This window comes from Callithrix jacchus, chromosome 14, assembly GCF_049354715.1.
Source record: "Callithrix jacchus isolate 240 chromosome 14, calJac240_pri, whole genome shotgun sequence".
In the NCBI taxonomy this organism is placed as follows: Eukaryota; Metazoa; Chordata; class Mammalia; order Primates; family Cebidae; genus Callithrix; species Callithrix jacchus.
Window position 1 is genome coordinate 78,133,588 of NC_133515.1, and position 24,342 is coordinate 78,157,929.

Sequence of the window (24,342 nt, forward strand, 5' to 3'; positions counted from 1 at the left end):
TGTGCATGCTTCGCGAAGTTCTCGTATTGTGTTTTTCAGCTCCTTTAATTCATTCATATTCCTCTCTAAGTTATCCATTCTTGTTATCATTTCCTCGAATCTTTTTTCAAGGTTCTTAGTTTCTTTGCATTGATTTGAAACATGTTCTTTTAGCTCACAAAAGTTTCTCACTATCCACCTTCTGAAGTCTAATTCCGTCATTTCGTCACAGCCATTCTCCATCCAGCTTTGTTCCCTTGCTGGTGAGGAGTTTTATTCCTTTCTAGGAGGCGAGGTGTTCTGGTTTCGGGTGTTTTCCTCCTTTTTGCTCTGGTTTCTTCCCATCTTTGTGGATTTATCCACCTGTCGTCTGTGTAGTTGCTGACTTTTCGATTGGGTCTCTGGGTGGACCCCCAGATTGTTGATGATGAAGTATTTCTGTTACTTGGTTTTCATTCTACCAGTCTAGCCCTTTTGCTGTACGACTGCAGAGGTCCACTCCAGGCCCTGCTTGTCTGGGGTACACCTATAGCAGCTGCGGAACAGTAGGGATGCTACCAGTTTCTTTTTCTGCTATCTTTGTCCCAGAATGATGTCTGCCAAATGTCAGTCTTTTGGATATAGAGGGGTCAGGGAGCTGCTTGAGGAGACAGTCCGTACTTTATAGTAGCTCAAGTGCTGAGCTGTGAGCTCTGATGTTCATTCAGGGCTGTTAGGCTGCTATGTTTAGTTCTACTGCAACAGAACTCAAAAAATGCCCTTTTTTTCTCAGCTGCTCTTTCTGAAGGGGTTGGTGCTTTATCTTTGAGTGTCTGCCGGGTTGTCCTGCCCAGCTAGGAGGCAGTCTTGTCCTGCCGGGGCTCCGCCCTGCTGGTGTGAGGTTTACCGTTTCTGCGGTCTCCGCCCTGCAGCCGCGGGCTCCGCCCTGCGGCGGAGTCTCTCTGTTGTGCCGGGTTGCCTCGGCAACGGCAGGCTGAGTCAGCAATGGGCGTGTACCTCAGTAGGGGCTGATTGCCTCGGTAATGACCGACGCCCCTCCCGCATGGACCTGCACCTTAATGTAACCTCCTAACAGCGAGCGTTTGGAATCCCGTTTTGTTTGTTGCACTGCGCTACCCCTAACGCTTTGTCCTGGGCTGGCTCACTGTTCAAGTCCCATTCAGTCTCAAGTTAAGCCCTCTCAGGTCTCAGGTTGCCAGTTCAACAGGGCACCTGGAACAGTGCGCTTTTGTGCGGACCTCTGTGGAGCGCCTCTGCACTCCAACGCGGGCCGCAGCCGCACCGGCTGCTGGCTACACCAGTCAAGATCTCTGGCTTGCGTCCCACCTTTGTTTTATATCTGGGAATTTCCCCGTTCTGTGGGCAACAAAGGTCCGTCTGGAAATGCGTTCCTGACTCACCTACTCTGCACATCCAGCGAGAGCCTCAATCCTGGGTTGTTCTCACAGCGCCATCTTGAGTTGTCGTTCCCAAGATTATAATTGAATACTATAATTTGTGTTGAATTATTTGGTTTTATTTAGCATTATAGTAAAGATCTATTTTATATAATTTGATTCACTTTTTATATTGAATTATTTTAACTGATTTTGTAATATACCTTTAATGATTCTTCAAAGAAAACTGGTGTTGGGTTATTGCTAAGTTTGCTTCTTGGTTTGGTTATTTAGGGATAAAAATTATGTTGTTTTAAAAATTACAAAGTGATGGTTTTGTGACAAATCAGCAAGAATTAATGTTGAAATGCACATTTTTCCTTCTATCCTGAACTAAGTGCGTAGGTATCTTTGTTTTGTTTCTTTAATAGATAGCGAACAATAAAGATGCATTGAGGAAGACATGGAACCCTAAGTTTACATTAAGAAGTCACTTTGATGGCATCCGAGCCCTTGCTTTCCATCCCATTGAGCCTGTTTTGATAACAGCGTCAGAGGATCACACATTAAAAATGTGGAATTTGCAGAAAACAGCCCCAGCCAAAAAGTGAGAATATTCTACTTTAAAATTATTTGAATGTTTTTAACATTTTCAGCAGAAAACTACGTTTTATTATTTCTATTAAATTTCCCAAACATTTCTTCTAGTTCTTTCTTCCATGTTATGTAATTATATTGTGTTTTTTCATTTATACAACTTAATGTTAGGTTAGAAAACTGGTGCTTAGGAAGATACGGTATTATCTGATGGTTTCCCTAGGGTTTATGAGTACTGATTACAGTTCTTATACATAACAGTATTTTTAAATGACTGCTATATTTGGGGAGCCCCTTAGCTATACTGAAGGTTTTGACTGTTCTTATAAACAGGTATATGTATCTTTAAAATGATCAAATCTCCACCTCCACCTTGCCCTATTGTTTACTAGATTTAGACTTACGGGGTAGAGCAGAGTAAAGCCTCACTGGGATGGGTGGAGGACCTCTCCTTGGTCTTATCTTTTGGCCTTGAGAGTTGAGGTACTTTCCATACCCACCAATATGTTTGGACTCAAGAGGCTAATTTAACTGCTAGTGCTTACCTTGGCCCCTTAGTTCCTGTCTAAGCATGGATAGACGTTGAGTTAGTATAAACCCTTTAAAAGTTACATAGCTAAACCTGACTCTACTTGCTTGAGTCCTTATTGGAACTCCTCTCCTACTTTGGATCACATGTCAAAAAAAAAAACAACTCAGCATCTGCCAGCAAAGGCCCTTTTGCAGCGTCAGGCACTTTGTTATTATGAGTCATCACTAAACATCAAATAGAGGAGGTTACAAAAATTTTACTACCAATGGAGGAAATCTGTCCCCTGGTTTAAGAGAGATCAGTGTCAGCCGGGCACGGTGGCTCATGCCTGTAATCCTAGCACTTTGGGAGACCGAGGTGGGTGGATCACCTGCGGTCAGGAGTTCAAGACCAGCCTGGCCATCATGGTGAAACCCCATCTTTAAAAAAAAAAAAAAGAGAGATCAGTGTCATTTATGCTGTGTCATACATAGGGTAGATGAAATACTTGATTTATCAGTCTACTTCAGAAAGTTCAGCCACATATTACTAAAACCAGGTTGACCCTCATATAGATTAGGTGTTTTCAAAAGAGAAAAATGGTTTCCAGGTTGTACATTCTGAGATAGCGTGTCTATAAATAATTGCAATATAATGTAGAAACAGTAAGTACATGACTTTAAATCCAGTTTTCATCAAAGTTATAGCCAGTATTAGAGGATAGTATACCTATAATAATGGAGTTCTGAGTAATGAATAAACTGATAATTTGGGCAGTCTATACAGTATGGAGGATAGACATATTAACCTTATTGGAAAGGCAAGGAAATAAAAGTACCATTTGTTGATATCCTGCTCTGTGCATGATTGTGTCCTGTGGTGTCTTCTCAATTGTAGAATCCTGTTTAATCCTGTGATTATTTGGTGTTACTCCCGTTTTTCTGTTTGGTTTTAAACAGAGGAATCTGAAGTTCTGAAAGAGTAAATAATTTGCTTAAAGTTAGCCAGTTAGTGACAGAACTGGAAGTTGAGTTCAGAAATTTATCTTCCCAAAGTTGTTTCTCTTGAATGAAGCTATCTTTTCCATTAGTCAAATAGATTATGACAGGGCTAAAAATACTGTAACAGGATACTATTACTAAACAAGAATCTTGTTCTTGATGCCATGAAAGTAAAATTGGTATTAAATGATCTTTCTTATGTACCGTGTAGTTAGGATAGTATAATCCCATAATGTTTGTATTTTTAAAGGCAATTTTATGACATATATTTAATTATACTGTTTACTACTGAAACTTAGAGTGGTAACAGTTATCTCTCTTTGATTTAGGAGCACTTCTCTTGATGTAGAACCTATCTATACATTCAGAGCCCATAAGTAAGTATGTGTTTTTTCTTTATCATAAACCAAAATTATTGCAAAACAGCATGATTAGGATATTTTATTTTCTTTCACTTATTAGGTAGTGTTTGTATTCGAGAGTTTTTTAAATGTACCAGAAATTGGCAGATAATATAATGTTAAAACTAAGTTCATCGCTGCCAAATAGGGATTTGTGCTTAAATTAGATTTTATTTACATGATGTTTAAATGAGGTTCATACTTATATCTTTAAACTAGAGGCAACTAGGTTTAAATATTAGAAATTCCAGGGCCGGGTGTGGTGGCTCACACCTGTAATCCCAGCACTTTGGGAGGCCGAGGCGAGTGGATCACGAGGTCGAGAGATCAAGACCATCCTGGTCAACATGGTGAAACCCCGTCTCTACTAAAAATACAAAAAATTAGCTGGGCACAGTGGTACGTGCCTGTAATCCCAGCTACTCAGGAGGCTGAGGCAGGAGAATTGCCTGAACCCAGGAAGCGGAGGTTGCGGTGAGCCGAGATCGCGGTGAGCCGAGATCGCGCCATTGCACTTCAGCCTGGGTAACAAGAGCGAAACTCCGTCTCAAAAAAAAAAAAAAAAAACAAAAAAAAAAACAATTTCCAGCTTTTTTCCCTCATATAAGCTGGATTAAAATATTCAAGTGCCTGTTTTGGCAGCACGTCCCCTAAAATTGGAAAGATACAGAGATTAGTGAGGCCTCAGTGCAAGAATGACAGAGATTCATGAAGAATTCCATATTTTTTTTTCTTTTCTTTCTTTTTTTTTTTTAAGATGAAGTTTCACTCTGTTGCCCAGGCTGGAGTACAGTGGCATGATCTAATAGAGACAGAGTTTCTCACCCTGTTGGCCAGGCTGGTCTCAAACTCCTGGCTTGAAGTCTGACCTCAAGTGATCTGCCCGTCTTGGCTTCCCAAAGTGCTGGGATTACAGGCATGAGCCACCACGCCTGGCCAAATGGTTTCATATTTTTTCTAAATGTGGAAGCAAAAGAAATATTACCAGCCGCCACAAAAACACAATTAGTTACATAAACTACTGACACGTTATAGCAACTGCACAATGAAGTATATGTAATAACCAGCTAACAACATGACAGGATCAGATGCGCACATATCAATGTTAACCTTGAATGTAAAATGGCTAAATGCCGCAATTAAAAGGCACATGTTGGCAAGTTGCATAAAGAACCAAGACCTAATTATATACTGTCATTAAGAGACCCATCTCACATGCAGTAACACCCATAGACTCAAAGAAAAGGGATGGAGAACGATCAGTCAAGCAAATGGAAAACAGAAAAAAGCAGGATTTGCTATTTTAGACAAAACAGACTTTAAACCAACTAAGATCAATAAAGACAAAGAAGGGCGTTACATGTTGGGTAGGAATTCAATTCAACAAAAGACTTAACTATCCTAAATATATATGCACCCAATACAGGAACACCCAGATACGTAAATTCTTGGAGACCATCAAAGAGATTTAGATAACCATACAATAATAGCAGGAGACTTTAACAACGCACTGGATGTATTATATCATCAAGGCAGAAAACTAAGATATTCAGGACCTGAACTTGAAGCTTGACCAAATGGACCTAACATATATCTACAGAACTCTCTACCCCAAAATAACAGAATATATAGTCTTCTCATTTGCACATGACACATACTCTAAAATCAACCACACTCCTGGCCATTAAACTCCTCTCAGCAAATTTAGAAAAACTAAAATCGTACCAACCACACTCTCAGACCAAATACAATAAAAATAGAAATCAATGGCTGGGTGCAGGGGCTCACGCCTATAATTCCAGCACTTTGGGAAGCTGGAGGTGAGTGGATTGCATGAGCTCTGAAGTTTGAGACCAGCCCTGGCAGTGTGGCAGAACCCCATCTCTACAAAAAATACAAAAATCAGCCATGAGTGGTGGTGTGCTCCTGTAGTCCCCGCTCCCGGAGGGCTGAGGTGGGATGATCACTTGAGCCTGGGATGTGGAGTTTGCAGTAAGCCAAAGTCACACCACTACATTCCACCCTGAGCAAAAGAGCAATACTCTGTCTGAAATAAATAAATAAATAATAGAAATCAATACCAAGATGGCTCAAAACCATACAGTTACACGGAAATTAACCTGCTCCTGAGTGACTTCTTGGCAAATAATGAAATTAAGGGAGAAATCAAAAAATTATTTGAAACTAATGAAACGAAAGATACAATATACCAAAATCTCTAGGAGGCAGCTAAAGGTGTGTTGAAGTTTATAGTGCTAAACACCCACATCAAAAAGTTAGAAAGATCTCAAATTAACAACTTAACATCACACACAAAAGAAAACCAACCTCAAAGCTAGCAGAAGACAAGAAATAACCAAACTCAGAGCTGAACTGAATGAAATTGAAACACAGAAAAAAACCATGTAAAAGATCATTAAAACCAGAATTTGGTTTTTTGAAACAATAAGTAAGATAGGTAGACCACTAGTTAAACTAATAAAGAAAAAAAGAGAAGATCCAAGTACAACAGAAATGATAGATGGAATATTACCACCAACCCCACAGAAATTAAAAAAACAAAAACCAAAAACCAGAGGCTATTATGAATACCTCTCTGTACACACACAAACTAGAAAATGTAGAAGAAAAGGATAAATTCCTGAAAACAACATCCCAAGACTGAACCAGGAAGAAATTCAAACTGTGAACACACCAATACTGAGTTCTGAAATTGAATCAGTAATAAAAAACTTACCAAGAAGTAAAAGCCCAGGTCCAGATGAATTCACAACTGAATTTTACCAAGCACATAAAGAAGAGCTGGCACCAGCCTGCCCAACATGGTAAAAACCCATCTCTACTAAAAATACAAAAAAATTAGCCAGGCATGGTGGCAGGTACCTGTAATTCCAACTACTTGGGAGGCTGAGGTAGGAGAATCACTTCAACCTGGGAGGCAGAGGTTGAGTGAGCCGAGATCGCCATTGCATTCTAGCCTGGGCGACGAGCGAAACTCCACCCAAAAAACAACAAAAAAATTTTGAGGAGGAGTGACTTCTCCCTAACTCATTCTATGAGGCCAGCATCATCCTGATATCAAAACCTGGCAGATACACAACAAAAAAGGAAAACTTTAGGCCGATATCCTTGATGAACATAGATGCAGAAATCTTCAAATACTAGCAGACCAAATCCAGCAGGATATCAAAAAGCTAATCCACTGCAATCAAGTAGGCTTTATCCCTGGGTTGCAAGCTTAGTTCAACATACACAAATCAATGGTTCATCACATGAACAGAACTAAAAACAAAAATCACTTGATCATCTCAATAGATGCAGAAAAGGCTTTTGATAAAATTCAGCATCGCTTCATTTTAAAAACCCTCCACAAACTAGGCGTTGAAGGATTGTACCCCAAAATATTAAGAGCCAACTATGACAAGCTCACAGCCCACATCACACTGAACAGGCAAAATCTGGAAGCGTTTCTCTTGAGACCTGGAACAAGATAAGGATGTTTTGTAATTCTTCTTGTAGAGATCTTTCACCTCCCTGGTTAGCTGTATATTCTAGGTATGAGAACCACTCCTATTCAATATAGTACTGGAAGTCCTAGCCAGAGCAGTCAGGCAAGAAAAAGAAAAGGCATCCAAATAGGAACAAAGGCAGTCAAACTATCTCTGTTTGCAGACTGTATAATTTTATCCTAGAAAATGCCATAGTCTCTGCCCAAAAGCTCCTAAATCAAATAAACACCTTCAGCAAAGTTTCTGGATATAAAATCAGTGTATGAAAATCAGTAGCATTTCTGTACACAAATAATGCCCAAGCTGAGTACCAAATCAGGAATGCAGTCTCATTCAGAGTAGCTGCAAAAAAAGATAAAATACCTAGGAATACAGCTAACTGGGGAGGTGAAAGATCTCTACAATGAGAATTACAAAACACTGCTCAAAGAAATCAGAGATGACACAAAGAAATAGAAAAACATTCCATGTTCATGGATAGGAAGAATCAACATTGTTAAAATGGCCATACTGCCCAGAGCAATTTACAAATTCAGTGCTATTCCTATCAAACTACCAATGACATTCTTCACAGAATTAGAAAAAATGTTTAAAATGTATATGGAAACCAAAAAAGAGCCTGAATAGCCACGGCAATCTTAAGCAAAAAGAACAAAGATGGAGGCATCACCTTACCTGACTTCAGACTATACTACAGAGCTATAGTAATCAAAACAGAATGGTACTGGTACAAAAATAGACCAGAAATAAAGCTGCACACCTACAACCATCTGTTCTTCAACAAAGTTGACAAAAGCAATGAGGAAAGGACTCCTTATTCAATAAATGATGCTGGGATAAATGGGTAGCCACATGCAGAAGACTGAAACTGAACCCCTTCCTTGTACCATATACAAAAATCAGCTCAAGGTGAATTGAAGACTTAAATTTAAAACCAAAACCTGTAAAGACTCTTGAAGAAAACATAGGGAATACCATTCTAGATGTAGACTCTGGCAAAGATTTCATGATGAAGACACCAAAAGCAATTGCAACAAAAACAAAAAAATGACAAATGGGACCTAATTTAACTGAAGAGCTTCTGCATAGAATAGAAACTATCAACAGAGTAAATAGCCCACAGAATGGGAGAAAATATTTGCAAACTATGAATCCCGACAGTGGACTAATATCCAGAATCTATAAGTAACCGAAACAAATTAACAAACAAAAGCAACCTCATTAAAAAGTGAGCAAAGGATGTGAACAGATAGTTTCCGAATAAGACATACATGTGGCCAACAGAAACGAAATAATGCTCAACATCACCTATTACAGAAATGCAAATCAATAATTAAAAAACAACCCCATTAAAAAGTGGGCAAAGGATGTGAGCAGATTGTTTCCAAAAGAAAAGATGTGGCCAACAGACACAGAAAAATGCTCAGCATCACTCATTGTTACAGAAATGCAAATCAAGACCACAATGTCATAGCAGTCAGAATGGCTATTATTAAAAAGTCAAAAAATAACAGATGCTGGCAAGGCTGTGGAGAAAAGGGAACACTCATATGCTGCTGGTAGGAGCGTAAATTTAGCCACTGTGGAAAGCAGTTTGGTGATTTCTCAAAGAAATTAGAACTACCAGTCAACCCAGCATTATTAGGTATATACCCAAAGGAATATAAATCATTCTGCTGTAAAGACACATGTATGTGTGTTCATCATAGCACTATTCATAGTAGCAAAGACATGGAATCAACCTAAATGCCCATCAGTAGTAGACTGGATAAAGAAACTGTGGTACATATACACCATGGAATACTATGCAGCCATAAAAAGCGAGATCCTGTCCTTTGCAGGAACATCATGGAACTGAAGGCTATCATCCTAAGCAAACTGATGCAGGAACAGAAAACCAAACACTGCATGTACACTAAACATTTATTATACATGGACACAAGAAGGGAACAATAGACACTAGGGCCAACTTGACTGTGGAGGGTGGGAAGAGGGTGAGGATTGAAAAACTACCCATTGGGTACTATGTTTTTTTTCCTGAGTGATGGAATAATATGTACACCAAACCACCAAGCCATGTAATTTATCTATAGAACCAACCTGCATATGTACCCTTGAAGCTAAAAGTTAAAAGGTTTTTTGAGAATTTTGTGTGTGTGTGATGATACATTGCATATATATTTTTTTCTGTTTCCATTTAAGGAATGTTTTTTTTCTCTTGATTTAGCACAGAGATTGGCATACTTTTTATGTAAAGAGTCACATAATAAATACCTGACTTTAGACTGTTAGATTTTTAAAAATATTTTAGAATTTACTGGTCATATCGTTTCTGTTGCATATTCTATTTGTTTTGTTTTATAACCCTTTAAAAATGTAAAGACCATTCTTAGCTTGAGGATCGTACAAAAACAGACCAGTGGTTGGATTTGACCTACAGACCATAATTTACCAACCTCTTAAACCAGAGGAAGAAAAATGAACAGTGCTTTTATAGTATCTGTGTTTTCATTTTTTCTAAAAAGCAGAAAAATAGCCATTTGAGTAATTAAACATTCTTATTTTCAAGAAATCATGTTATTAGGTTGGTTTTTGAGAATAGCAATTGATTTCTTTTTTTTAATCTCCCAGAGGTCCAGTGCTTTGTGTGGTAATGAGCAGCAATGGTGAGCAGTGTTACAGCGGTGGTACTGATGGACTGATCCAGGGCTGGAACACCACTAATCCCAACATCGACCCCTATGATTCTTATGGTAGGTGATTCCCCAAAGGTCGAAAGAATAAAATGAGTTTTTTAAATACTTTTATAGAATATAAAAGGAAAAGATAAGAGATTTTTGAAAATAAATAGGTGAAGGGAACCACATCTTTATTTTGTTAAAAAGGACTTCTATATTTAGAAATTAACTTGATATATAAATGTTAAAAGAAGAAAAGAGAAAAACATTCTTCTTGAAAATACAGTTCTCACTTCTCCAAAGTCTTATTGACTGGAAATGCAGGCTTGACTGACAGTTGTTTTCTTATTTTAGGCATCTGTAGGGTTCTTAATACCATTATTACTAATCTGTAATAATATTTCATCACTATTCTTGTCCAACAGCTTTTAAGAAAAATGAATATTGGTGCCATTCCTTGGTCAGTTGCTGTAGAAGCTAATAATTTTTGTAGTCCATGACACCAAAATATATAAAAGGCCTCAAAAGTTAAGAAGTGCCCTTTAGTTTTGGGAACAGTTTCATAAATCATAAATACATATTATAATCTATCAGTAGATAATGCCATAGATTCACTTGTAAAAACTATTTAGGAATTGGCTATTTTGGTTTTCTCTTAAGTTCTAGACTGGTTTGAAGTATCATATCTGTCATAAAAACATTTTAATTTCATTATTATTTTAGATTATATTTGTTACCACCAAACCTGGGTAAGGATTAGAAATTCAATAAACAAAAATTTTTCCCAGCATTTATTTAATAAGCATTAATATTTTGTGAAAGTTAACCCCACTCTCCCCAATTCTCTTATAAGTTATTTGTTCCATGCCTTTTCTTACTTCCTTTACCTCTCTGCCAGAGGATCAACTGTCCCTCATGCTGTCTCAGGCAAGTCCTTCCCATTGTACTCAGTTTATTTTGGGACTGTACTCGAATCTCTCTCTGTCTCTTCGTGACTGCATTCTAATCTCTTGCTCTTGTTCTCTCATTGTCTTGAATCTTATGAAGCCTTACCCTCTTTGCTCCCTTTCCATGCCCTCAGCAAACAAATGAATTTGGGTACCTCCCGTTCTGGACAAGAAGAAGCCTTTTCTTGACCCTGTTTCCCTGTCTGGCTTCTGTTTAGGCCCTCTCTTTTCCTCATCATCTGTTTCTTTGACGGTGTTGTCTAGAAAACATAATTACCAGTTACTAAATTCATGTCTTCTCTCCTTTATCCTTCTACATTCTGGCTTCTGGCTATAACACTTGAATAAAACAAGATTATTGGTAACGAATTGCCTGATCCAAGAATATTTTACAGTCCTTATTTTACTGGATGTATTGGCTATATCTGAGATTAACAACTCCATCTTTTTTGAAATCTTTTGAAATGTATTGGCTTTTTGATACTTTGTAATAATTTCTATTTCCTGTTCTTCATTGTTTGTTTGTTCTTCATTGTTCCTTTGTTTTTCTTGCCTTAAATATCGGCATTTATCAAGACCCAGAACCTAACTTTTTGCACTGTACAAACATTCCTTGAGAGACTGAATCTACTTCTATGCTTTTACCTACAGTTGACTCATAAATCTCTTCTTTAGGCTTCAGATTGACTGCAGGAGTGTCAGGATGACTGTTTCATTGTCTGTAAATCCTAACAAGTTCTGTGTTTCTTCTCCTGTATATTCTTTTTTAGTTGGTGGCACTACAGGAATCACCCAAACTAGAAACCCAAGAATTATTCTTGATTCCCTATCCTGTCACACTGTCCCCACTTACTAATTACCTAGTTTTTTGGTAATGACTCCCTAAATATTTATTGAATTTACTTTTTCTGCTTTGTCCCTCTTACTACTTCCCCTTGCCTTAGATCTTTGTTATTCTTTGTCTGCTGAAACAGCCCCTTGCCTTTGTCTTAATTCTGTCCAGTCTGTCTTCTATACTACTACCAAGATTACCTTATGAAATATATATTTGATCCTACTGCTCTTGGAGACAGGTTTCTTGTTGCTTTCAGGATAATTTCCAAATTTCTTAATTGTAATAGAAATCACACCATGAACTAGCTGCCCTCATCCCATCTGCTTCCTAACCCAAAGTCCACACACCAGTAACACTGAATTGCTTATAAATTTCCTTGCATATCATGCTGTTTCTTTTTTCATGGGGTTTTTTAGATGCTGCCTCTTTGTCAAGCATGCTCTCCCTCTCTTCTTCGACTGGCTAACATCTGTAAATTCTAGGTGTCACTCTCCAAGTTTTCACTCATCCCAGTTATTCTCTGTGCTTACTGATATCTGTCACTATTACTGTACTTTCATCATTGTCTGTTGAGGACTGGGTTAGAATTGAGTCTTAATCATATATTTGACTCCATCATTGAGCATAGTGCCTGACACACACTGTGTCTTCAATAAATATTTTATGGTATGTGTGACAGGATATAAGACATACCATTGACATTTCCAGACTTAACATTTGTGAGTCATCTTGAAAGTACCACTTCATAGAATCATTGTGAAGATTAGTAAAATTTCCAATTTGTCTTTTGTCATGAGACTGTGCTCAGTTAACCTCCCCACTTCCCTCCCTCTTCCCCTGCATACATATCACCACATCTCAGTTACTGCTGTTTGAGAATTTGGGGGTTCCTGTAAATGTCACTTCCTGTCCATTTTGTCATATTTTCAGGAATAAATGCCATCCATCATATAGTAAGATAAGTGGACAGAAGGAAGTACAGCCAAAGTGTAAAGGACTTCAGAGAGGGAGAGGACCTCTCTGTTCACTTCCTCAGGGCGTATGAATTGTGATTTCTCCAAAGATGAATTAAATTCAAATGATTTGTATTAACATGCTTTAAAAATATTTAGACAAATGGAAGGACAAAAGAAAGGGGGAAGAAATATCTGTTTTTTAAAGGAGAAAAATACGTGCTTTTTAATTTTAATTTAAAAAAATTCAAACTTTATATTTGTGTATTTCCAAGCCTGTTGGTTTACTGTAGCATGTCAGAAGAAAAATAGAAACCAAGAGTCATATTTTATACTGTTAATCAGGTGCTGTTGTTTATATATTTTACTTTCTTTGAAATCTAATTACCTATGGGGGTTTTTTTCTCTCCTGATTTTGCATTTTTGCTGTTTTGTATAGATCCTTCTGTTTTACGAGGCCCTCTGCTAGGCCACACGGATGCAGTCTGGGGTTTGGCTTATAGTGCAGCACATCAGCGTTTGTTGTCCTGTTCAGCAGATGGCACTCTGCGTTTATGGAATACAACGGAGGTTGCTCCAGCACTAAGTGTGTTTAATGATACTCAAGGTACATACTTCAAAAAATTATTTTGCTGAATTCTCTATAAAACAGTTTACTCTGAAAACAAGCAAGCAAATAAATGATTCTCTGAACTCTTTAAATATAATTTGAAAGTTTTTGAAGCAAGAAAAATGTATTTGTTTGAATTTCTTGCTTAGCCTCCTGAGTAGTTGAGATTACAAGAGCACACCATCACACCTGGCTAATTTTTTTCTTGTTTTTTTTTTTTTTAATTGTACTGTACATTCTGGGGTATAATTCCTGTATTTTTTAAAATAGAGACAGGGTTTTGCTATGTTGGCCAGGCTGGTCTTGAACTCCTGACCTCAAGTGATCCACCTGCCTTGGCTTCCCAAAGTGCTGGGATTACAGGCCTGAGCCACCGCTTCTGGCCTGTAATTTTTAAAAGCATACTTTTTGGTGAAAGAAGAACACACAGATTTAAAATTTTTAGGGCTGGGTACAGTGGCTCATGCCTTTAATCCTAGCACTTTGGGAGGCCGAGGTGAGTTGATCACCTGAGGTCAGGAGTTCAAGATCAGCCTGGCCAGCATGGTGAAAAACCCCCCTACCCGTCTCTACCAAAAATACAAAAATAGAACTGGGCATGGTGGCAGGCGCATGTAGAGCTGAGGCAGGAGAATTGCTTGAACCTGGGCAGCAGAGGTTACAGTGAGCTAAGATTGCACCACTTTGTCTAGTCATCCAGCCTAGGTGAATGAGTGAAACTCCATTGCAAAAAAAATAAAAATAAAAATTACATATAATTTATAGTGAAAAACAGATATTAAGGATACATGTCAGTGAGTCTGATAAGTACACCCTTGTAAATCATACATCAAGATGTAGAGTCTGGGTGTGGTGGCTCACACCTGTAATCCTAGCACTTTGGGAGGCTGAGGTGGGAGGATCACTAGAGCCCAGGAGTCTGAGACCAGCTGGGCAACATAGTGAGGCCCTGTCTCTACATTTTCTTTAAAAAAAAAAAAAAAAGACTATTTTCCCATTTTTGTACTACTATAAATACCTGAGACTGGGTAATTTGTTTGAAAAAAAGACTTAATTGGCTCATGGTTCTGTATAGGAAGCATAGAAGCTTCTGTTTGGCTTCTGGGAAGGCCTCAGGCAATGTACAATCATAGTGGAAGGCAAAGGGACAGGAGGTATGTCTTATATAGCCACAGCAGGAAGAAGAAGTGGGTGGGAGGTACCATATACTTTTAAACAACCAGATCTCATGAGAACTCTATCATGAGAACAGCACCAAAGGGAAAAATCCACCCCATCATCTAGTCATTTCCCAACAGGCCCTGTCTCCCACATTGGGGATTACAGTTTGACATGAGACTTGAGTGGGGACACAGATTCAAACCATATGAAAGGCAGAATGTTTCTTTATCTCCCCAAGGCTCCTTCCTGTCTTTCCAACTCAACGCACTCTCCTTATTCCCAACCAGAGACTACTGTTGTGATTTCTTTCATCATAGATTAGTTTTATCTACTCAAACTTAATGTAAATGGAATAATACAGTATGTGTTCTTTGTGCTTTTACTCTATAATGTTTCTGAAATTCATTTGTGTTATATCAATTATTTCTTTTTTTAAATTTGATAGTATTTCATTAAGCCATAATTTGTCTGTTCATTTACATCTTGATGTATATTTGGGTTGTTTCTAGTTTTTTTGCTCTTTTGTACAAAGCTGCTATGAACATTTATATATTTTCATTATAGCTGTGTAGAGACTTAGAATTGCTGGACTTTCAGGTGGATGCTTATTTCACTTTATATGAAATCACTGAATATTTTTCAAAAAATTTTGTGGTTATACCACAAAATTTTACACATTGACAGCAGTGTATGAGAGTTCCAGTTGCTCCACACCCTTACAGACATTTGGTATTGTCAGTCTGTTTAACTTTAGCCATTCTGGTGGATGTGTAGTAGTATTTTATCTTAGTTTGTTTGCATTTCTTTGATGGCTAATTATGTTGAGCATTTCTTTTGTTTGCTTATTGGTTATTTGTATATCTTCTTCTGTAGTACACACACATTTTTGAACTGTTAGCTTGCTGTAGTTAGATTTTGAGCCAAATGAAAAAATTCAGATTATTATATTCACCGTATACATTTCCTTCTACTTTTCATGTTTATAAATAAACTCTTAAGTGTTAATGTATTCTAGATGGTAAATAAAAATACCTTCCTTATTTTTGAGTTATTATAACTTCTCTCCAGGCTTTGATGAGTTGTCTTCATATGATATTTGTATAACTCTAACAATAAGTAATAATTTTAAATTTTACTTTTAATTTCTCTATTTTTGATGAGCTAACATTTCTGGTAAGAGATGGGTTTTTTTTTTAAATGAAAAATTCCCACTGTGCCACTCTAAGGTCCAGGTTGGATGGAAGCAGCAAAATTTGTAATTTATACATGTTTTCCATTTGCTTTCTGAATAAAGGCTTGCATTCCATGAATGTATCAGCTAAGTAACAGGTAGAAGATCTGCTGAGCAGGTAAGGGTAATAAATAGACTGGGGCTAAAAGTTACAAAGAAGTAATCTCCAATGAATAGTTATGAGCTAATTCTTATTCTTATGGTAAGCCTTGTTTACTTTTTAAGGAAACCATGCCATTATTTGTTTTGCTATATTTTAAGCACATTGTCAAGTAGATGGTTTAATTGCCATTCTATTTCAATATGTTCTCTTTTAGAATTGGGAATCCCTGCCTCTGTGGATCTAGTGAGCAGTGACCCGAGCCATATGGTAGCATCATTCAGCAAGGGATATACAAGCATCTTTAACATGGAAACACAACAACGCATTCTAACTTTAGAATCCAATGTAGATACAAGTATGCATACCAATTTTAAATAGTCTGTGCTTTTTTTTTTAACTTAATCAACATTATAACTACTAGAGTCAGCTGTGAAAAATGTTTGTCAGTATAAAGCTTTCTGTCTCCTAAATCTCAGAAAACAGTTACTTAGAAGGATGTACTTATTTACATTTTAAGAATTTGGGTTAAGTTTATGTACATTTATAACTATACTGTTTGAAATAGCATTTGAGCTATTTTAAAGATGGGTCGTTTTATTTCATACTAAATGATTAATTTTCAATTCTATTTGAAGAAAGCAATATTCTGAATAGAAAATGAAATCTATTTTTCATTTCTCCTAATTTCATATTTTAAATCAACTGAATTTTATATTAATAGCATAATTTGGTACAGCTCAATACAGATCATATTGTGGCACTCAGAATTCCAAATCTGAAGCTTCCTATTGGATGCAGAAAGTCAGTAAATAAATGCTTTTTCAGGTTATGAAGAAGATATTACAGTCTGTTTTTTGGTTTTTGGCTTTCTTAACAATCGCTTTTTGTCATTAGCCATAATCCAGTCACAGTTTAGATTGCAGTTCATGAAGAATACCACTTACATATAGCATTGTTTTAATCTGAGAACTAGCTTTGAAAGTGATTACATGTTGTATGTGTATGCATGTATATGTGAACATGTACGTGCACATGTGTACATATGTTCTTGTGTTGTTCTCATTCTCCGTCTCTTCTTTCAAAAGTTTCTTCATTCCGTTGTGGTTTTCATCATTTTCCCTTCCTGCTCTGTTGTTTGTTTTCTTCTGATATGCTGAGACTTGTTTGAGGAAGTAAGCATGAATAGAACTTTGAGCTACTTGGATATAAACAAGAGAGACAGGAAAATAAAAACTGAGAAGATAGAATTGTAAAGGAGAATTTTTTCACCAAGAAACACAGGTTTTAGACTCTCAATAAATTTAAAATCACATTTAAATATATGACCCAAAACTATAGTAGTAAATTAAAAAACTAATAAGAAATTAAAAATGATGAGAACATTTTTTAATTACCTTCAGAGATTATATGATCAATTCTTAAACATCCTGAGTGGAAATAGTGCTTTTTAATGACTGCAGGTTAATAAGATGTCAAGTCTGGTGGGTAAGATGGATAAAGAGAACTAGGTGAGTCCACATTTCCCCCCAAGAGATGTGACCCTAAATTAATAGGACTTTTTACCTGATACTGGAAACATTTTGAGAAGACTTCCAAGAACGTTTTCAACAAAGGCAACATTACTGGAATAAATGATAATTATTTTGAGTTGTAATACGTTTCAACATTTTCTAAATTAACGTTTTTTACTTTTAAGGTTTTATAAAGCAAACTTAAATTAGTCTTTTATGTTTTACTGTGAACTACCCCTTGCTATTTGTATTTGATTGTGTTGTGTTGTTTTGGAATTTAGCATTTTTTTTAAAATGAAAGTTAGGATCAAACAAGCTTCAAGGTGAAAGTGAATTTTATATAGAGTTTAAAGTGATGAAGGATGTTTGTTAGAATAGGAATTACCCTTCTTCTCAGTGACGTCAGTGGCTGTGGTAAAGTCAATGACTGGTAAAGTCAAAGGTAGTTGAAGCAGGTATGTCACGAGCCGGGTATGAGTAGTGTTCTTTGCATTCTGCCTACTTCTCTGATTTGTCATCAAGTGGAGAAGCTTCCTTAAAAGTATTACCAAATAAGAACTTTCTTTTGCCTGCTTCCATGATTTGATTTCAATCTTATTTATTTTCTAGCTCTCAAAGTAATTGAGGCTATTCTCTAAAACGTCTCTCTCAGAATATATGGGATACTTAAAGTATTTCTTTTTTTGTTGTTACTGTTTTTCTCTTGTTGGGTTTTACAGAGGGTATTGCTCAATGGAGTATTATCTCTGGAGGAAATAACACATAGTCTGAATTTTGTAAACAAGCATCTTTTTGTTTAGGAATGTCTAAATTACATGTAACTGACCAAGAACTTATTCCACATGGTCAAGTGAGTTTTTGTTTTATATTTATTCTTTTGAGATGGAGTCTCACTCTGTTGCCCAGGCTGGAGTGCAATGGCACGATCTCAGCTTACTGCAACCTCCATCTGTAAGTTCAAGTGATTCTCCTGCCTCAGCCTCCAGAGTAGCTGGGACCACAGGCATGTGCCACCATGTCTGACCCGTTTTTGTATTTTTCGTAGAAACAGAGTTTCACCATGTTGGCCAGGCTGGTCTCAAACTCCTGACTACAAGTGATCCACCCACCTCAGCCTCCCAAAGTGCTGGGATTACAAGCATGAGCCACTGCACCCAACTTTGTTTTATATTTAAATAACAGGCTAGGTAATTTACCTGCCACTCTCATTGGGGAAAGACTGTCTTCAGTTTTTAAGATGTCATATTTCTAGATACAACATGAAAATCCAGTAAGATTAGACTATTTTTTAGCTATATTTTCTATTATGTGAATATAAACTTGTAATACCTATTCTAGGGGTCAAAAAAATTTTTAACTCTTCGTTTTGAAATACTTTTAACTTGCAGAAAAGGTACAAAAATAGTTTAAGAACTCCTGGTTACTCTTCACCCATATTTAGCAGTTTTTAACATTTTGCCACATTTGCTTTTTCACTCTATATGTGTGTATAATTTTTAATTTTCAACCATATGAGAGATGTCATGCATTCCCCTAGATCCTTTAGCATGTAATTCCTAAGAACAAGGACATTCTCTGATGTAGTGCAAAATGTAGATCAAAATCAGGAAACTTAAAATTGACACAGTACTATTATCTGAGTTACTATTTATATTCAGATTTTGACAGTTGTTCGAGTAATATATTTTACAAAGACACCCCTTCCTCTCCTTGGACCATAATTTAATTTTTAAAACTTTGACATACCTTCAATTAGTGTTTTCTTTATGTCAGTTTTTCTTTTCTCTTGTAAAAAGCTTAACAGAAATCACTAAAGTTTTAAATTACTGATTTCTTTTTGGTAAAAGCCTTTCAGAAAGAACTTATGATCATTTAGGAGCCAATTTTGGCAGTTGTGTGTTTTGCATGAACCGTCAGGTCGGAAGAGAGTTAGAAGCTAGAACAGGTACTGATTTTGTCACCTGATTGTGGAGGAGTCACAACTTTTTCTGAACCTTGATGTGTTCACTGTAATATGGGGTTAATAATATGTGCTTGCCTATCTCATTGTGCATATAGTTGAAGTTTCTTTGGAACCTACTAACACAAAAAATACAGTTAGGATGCTGACTTTTAGGATTCCAAACCTGGGCCAGACATGGTGGCTCGCCTGTAATCCCAGCACTTTGGGAGGCTAGGGCAGGCAGATCACGAGGTTGGGAGATCGAGACCATCCTGGGCAACATGGTAAAACCCTGTCTCTACTGAAAATACAAAAATTATCTGGGTGTAGTGACTTGCGCCTATAGTCCCAGCTACTCTGGAGGCTGAGGCAGAATTGCTTAAACCCAGGAGGTAGAGGTTGCGGTGAACTCAGATTGCACCACTGCACCCCAGCATGGTGATAGAGCGAGACTCCATCGTCAAATGATGACCATTTCTGTTATGATGAGGAAGAGTGAAAGGGGGACTTAAGGATTAAGAAGGTCTCTGTCATATTTATCTTTAGATAATAACGATGTGATATAGAACTTTGTATGCAAAAAGAGCTGAGATTTAAATTTGAGAATTATCTCCATGTAAGTGATGATAGAACTTTATATTAAAAGTAGCAAAATCTCACAGAACATTGTAGAATGAACAATGTTAGTGGCTATAGACTAAGCCTTTGATGGCACGCACATATAGCAGGAAATTGTAATTTAGAAATACTTCCAAATTTATCAGTATAGTATAGTTCAGGCAGTTCTCTTTCCTAACATTGAAATTTTGAAAACAATCACAGAATAAATGAACTAAAGACAAATAAAAGTCACATTATTTACCTTTTTTTTTTTTTTTTTTTTTGAGATGGAGTCTCGCTCTGTCACCCAGACTGGAATGCAGTGGCATGATCTCAGCTCACTGCAGCCTCTGTCTCCCGGGTTCAAGTGATTCTCCTGCCTCAGCCTCCTGAGGAACTGGGACTACAGGCATGTGCCACCACACCTGGCTAATTTTTGTATTTTTAGTAGATATAAGGTTACACCATGTTGGCCAGGATGGTTTCCATCTCCTGACCTCATAATCCACCCACCTCAGCCTCCCAGCCTCCCATCTGCTGGGATTATAGGCATGAGCCACCACACCCAACCTACTTTTTCAATCTCTTAGGTAGATAATTTAATTATCCTTTGTGTGAAAAATATCTTTGACTAAATTGTGTTGCTTTTTAATTTTTTCTGTTTAGCAGCCAACTCTTCCTGCCAAATAAATAGAGTAATCAGTCATCCTACTCTTCCAATCAGCATCACTGCTCATGAAGACAGGCACATCAAATTCTATGATAACAATACAGGTAAGAATTTATTAAAAAATGGTTTTTATTAGAGCAAAAAGAAAAAACATTCCTACCACAAGTAGGCTAATTTTGATGTCTGTTGGTGGTTTCATAGTCAGGGAATAGGCGCTAAAACACAAATACTCTCCTGGCTCTGTTTCTCTTCATTTCATCCAAATCTAAGACTAGTCTTTATTATATAATACAGAATCATTTTGGTTTATTTAGTAGTGAGCAGATGCTATATTTAGGCCTTAGAGCCAAGTTTATCACTATGGACACCAGGAAAAATTTTCTCAAATACTAGTAAAAATGATCTGTTGCTATGATCTGTTATAGTATTATATATTGGGGAAAAGTAGAAAAAACATTGGAAGTAGAGGCATATGATTATTATATTTTGTTTAAAATGTTCAATTATTGAATAGCCTTATTCAATATCCAGTAATTAAGTTACCAGATAGCCTTTTTTAGTGTTGCAGATGGAAAATCTCCAGGTCATTTTATTCATTTTCTATGGACTAATCTTATATGTGTTATAAAACTGACTAGTTGGTCCTCATTGATTTGAATTGTGCATGGAGACATGCCCAAGTTTTGTTTTATTTTATTTATTTATTTTGAGACGGAGTTTCGCTCGTTACCCAGGCTGGAGTGCAATGGCGTGATCTCAGCTCACCGCAACCTCTGCCTCCTGGGTTCAGGCAATTCTCCTGCCTCAGCCTCCTGAGTAGCTGGGATTACAGGCACGCGCCACCATGCCCAGCTAATTTTTTTTGTAATTTTAGTAGAGACGGGGTTTCACCATGTTGACCAGGATGGTCTTATCTCTTGACCTTGTGATCCACCCACCTCGACCTCCCAAAGTGCTGGGATCACAGGCGAGAGCCACTGCGCCCGGCCCTCAAGTTTTATTTTATTACATTTCACCAGTATAAAGGAAATCTACGAAGAGCTGTGCTGGAGGAAAGTATCCTATATTAGCTGCCATATTTACCTAAGTATCTGCCTTGTTAATTCGTTGACTTTTGCTGATTTTGTTTAGCTGCTGGTGATGAGTTATTTAATACTTTAAATTCTTTTCTATATGTTGTATCCACTAAAATTGTGGCTGTGTTTCATTTCTGTCCTCTTTCTTTGCCTCATTGTTTTCTCTGTGTGAATTTGAATTCTGTATTTCCACAACTCAATTTGCCAGTAGCTAAAGGATGCAAAGTAGGTGATTAATAATGTCTAAGTTCTAATTAACAAATATGGCTTAAGAGATGTGTTTAGAAATAACTGACTTCCATATTGTCTTAAAAGTATAATCTAAAATTTGAGCTTTTTTGTTTTTTGTATCACTGCCATGACTAGAGGCAAGAGGGAAACGTTGTTTTAGTCAATGGAAAAGCCATTAATACAGTAAGCACACAGAGGGAAGACTGGAGAAACCAGCATGACATAGTAGCTGGCACATCCTGAAGATGAGGAAAGGCATTGGCATTAATAAGGAGTAATAATCTCTTTTTCCAAAGGCAAACTGATCCACTCGATGGTAGCCCACCTAGAAGCTGTTACAAGTTTAGCAGTTGATCCTAATGGCCTTTACTTGATGTCTGGCAGTAAGTACCTCAACTATGGATTATTTATTTGTCCTTATCATTTTCATGTTAATATAATTTTTCCTTTCAATTTTTTTTTTGGTATAGGTCATGACTGTTCAATACGTTTATGGAATCTAGAAAGTAAGACATGTATCCAAGAATTCACAGCTCATCGAAAGAAGTTTGAAGAATCGATTCATGATGTAGCTTTCCACCCATCTAAATGCTATATAGCCAGTGCTGGAGCTGACGCACTGGCTAAAGTCTTTGTATGACGCAGTGCATCATCTTCACCTTCTAGCTGTTTATAAGTAATCAACTGCACAAAAGAGATACAGAAGATAAGGGCAAGAATCAACTCATCCTGCCCTTTTGTTCTGCTGAAGGAGCACAGAGAACATTTGTTGAAGTATAGTTTTGCAATTCATATACTGTTTTCTAAAACTAAGGTTTGTTCAGGTTGCTGCAAGCTCAGCTGAATCTGTGAGCCAGAGGTCTGTTTCAAATTTCTCCCAAAAGACGCCTTTATTTCTGAGGTTGTTCTAATTCGCTAGGCAGGCCTGAGCGAATAAAAGTTTAGCTTGTCCCTATTGAGTAAGTAGGGCATGCTGCAATGGATAATTAAGAGGCTTGATAGCTGGGACTAAACAGAAGAAAAGTGGGAAACTTAGACCAAGTTCTCTTTTGAGAAATCTTGTTAAACACATTAAGTAGTCAAAATAGTAATCTTTATCATATCTGCCATACTAACCCTTTCGTGTATAATGACCAGGCAGTGTTAAACTGAGTTTTTAATTTGGCTCTCCTTTCAGCTGTTCACATAAAGCACCTGGCAAAGCATTTTACCTTTTGGGGGAGAAAAATGCAATAATATGTTAAATATATTACTATTCAGAAATGCTAAACAAATACTTAGTTTGCAAGCAGATTTCTATATTGTATTACAGTTTGAAAATAGATTTGGTATCATTCTGAAGTTTAGCTATCAAGCACTCACCATTGTGAAGAATAGTTGATGGGCTCTGCTTTTACTAAAGGATTTAACTTATTCAGGTTTGAAATTCTGTTTATTTTTTAAGGCTAAACAGGGCATATCTCTATAATAATTTCTATTTTAAAATTCACTTTATTCATGTGACATTTCTAGTACCAGAGTGATTATTTCATACCAATGAAATCTTACTTTTCAGTGACTGAAAAGATGGAAGTTATTTGCTAATACTTGTTTATCAACACCCATCTAACGATGCTTCAGATGATCTGTGCTCTTTCTTCTTTGTCTGTCACATTCAACTTATCTGACATTACCAAGAATAGTTCATAATTATTAAGAGTCCAAAGAATATGGTTAACTTCATGCAGCTGCTTTTGGGGAAGTACTACTAAAAGCAAATGTTTTGTATCCCAGAAGTCCTCTATTAATCTCTCTCAGAATAATCTCCTGGAAATCTGAATGTAAGAGTTCATTGCCAAATATTGACTAAAAAGGTCTGTCTTTCTCTCTCCCTATTCCTCCCCCATTGTTATAATTGAGATATACATGTTTTAATAGGCAGTGAATCAGTATTGTTTCTTGGGAAATCCATACCTTAAAAGGCCAGGCTTTCCCAGCCCAACTTACCTGTGACCCACCTACATGTGGTCAGCTTTTGGGATTCCTAAGACACCACTACTTAGACCTAGTCTCCTGTCATACAGACCTTATTTCTATAGCTGTTATGCTTCTCTTTATTCTCTTTTTTCTTTGTCCCAAATGACAGAGACGATTCTAGAAATTAGAAATAAATTATTAATGTCCAACTTGCCACCAAAAAAATAAATAAGCTCTTAGATATAAAAAAATATTAAATATATAAATATTTTAATCAATTAAAATAATTTCTACATATTCCATTCCCCACATTTTCCATCATCATAACAGTGATACTTCTCATGATATGTACATCTCCTTGAAAAAGTATGCTGGTGGTGATGTGGCTAATGATCGACAATATTTCTATAAAATTTCGCTTGTTTGCCCCTAGAATTCTGCATTATACAGGCAAATTTTCATTA

General features: G+C 36.9%; 1 protein-coding gene and 1 non-coding gene across 5 annotated transcripts in view; both read left to right on the plus strand.

Moving 5' to 3' along the window:
* Nucleotides 1-24,107, plus strand: part of STRN (striatin) — a 132,640-nt gene extending 108,533 nt beyond the window's left edge. For all 4 annotated transcript variants that reach the window (XM_035272821.3, XM_017964417.4, XM_002757858.7 and 1 more), the window contains 8 exons: nucleotides 1,787-1,962; nucleotides 3,794-3,841; nucleotides 10,006-10,127; nucleotides 13,227-13,394; nucleotides 16,107-16,247; nucleotides 20,612-20,719; nucleotides 22,219-22,305; nucleotides 22,393-24,107. In XM_035272821.3, coding sequence (XP_035128712.1) covers nucleotides 1,787-1,962; nucleotides 3,794-3,841; nucleotides 10,006-10,127; nucleotides 13,227-13,394; nucleotides 16,107-16,247; nucleotides 20,612-20,719; nucleotides 22,219-22,305; nucleotides 22,393-22,562 — 1,020 coding nt within the window. In that variant the 3' untranslated portion in view covers nucleotides 22,563-24,107. The remainder of the gene's footprint in view (nucleotides 1-1,786; nucleotides 1,963-3,793; nucleotides 3,842-10,005; nucleotides 10,128-13,226; nucleotides 13,395-16,106; nucleotides 16,248-20,611; nucleotides 20,720-22,218; nucleotides 22,306-22,392) is intronic.
* LOC118147572 (U6 spliceosomal RNA) lies at nucleotides 4,492-4,593 on the plus strand. The gene has a single exon (XR_004734020.1). It is a non-coding gene; the product is annotated as a U6 spliceosomal RNA (small nuclear RNA).
* Nucleotides 24,108-24,342: the final 235 nt, after the last annotated feature.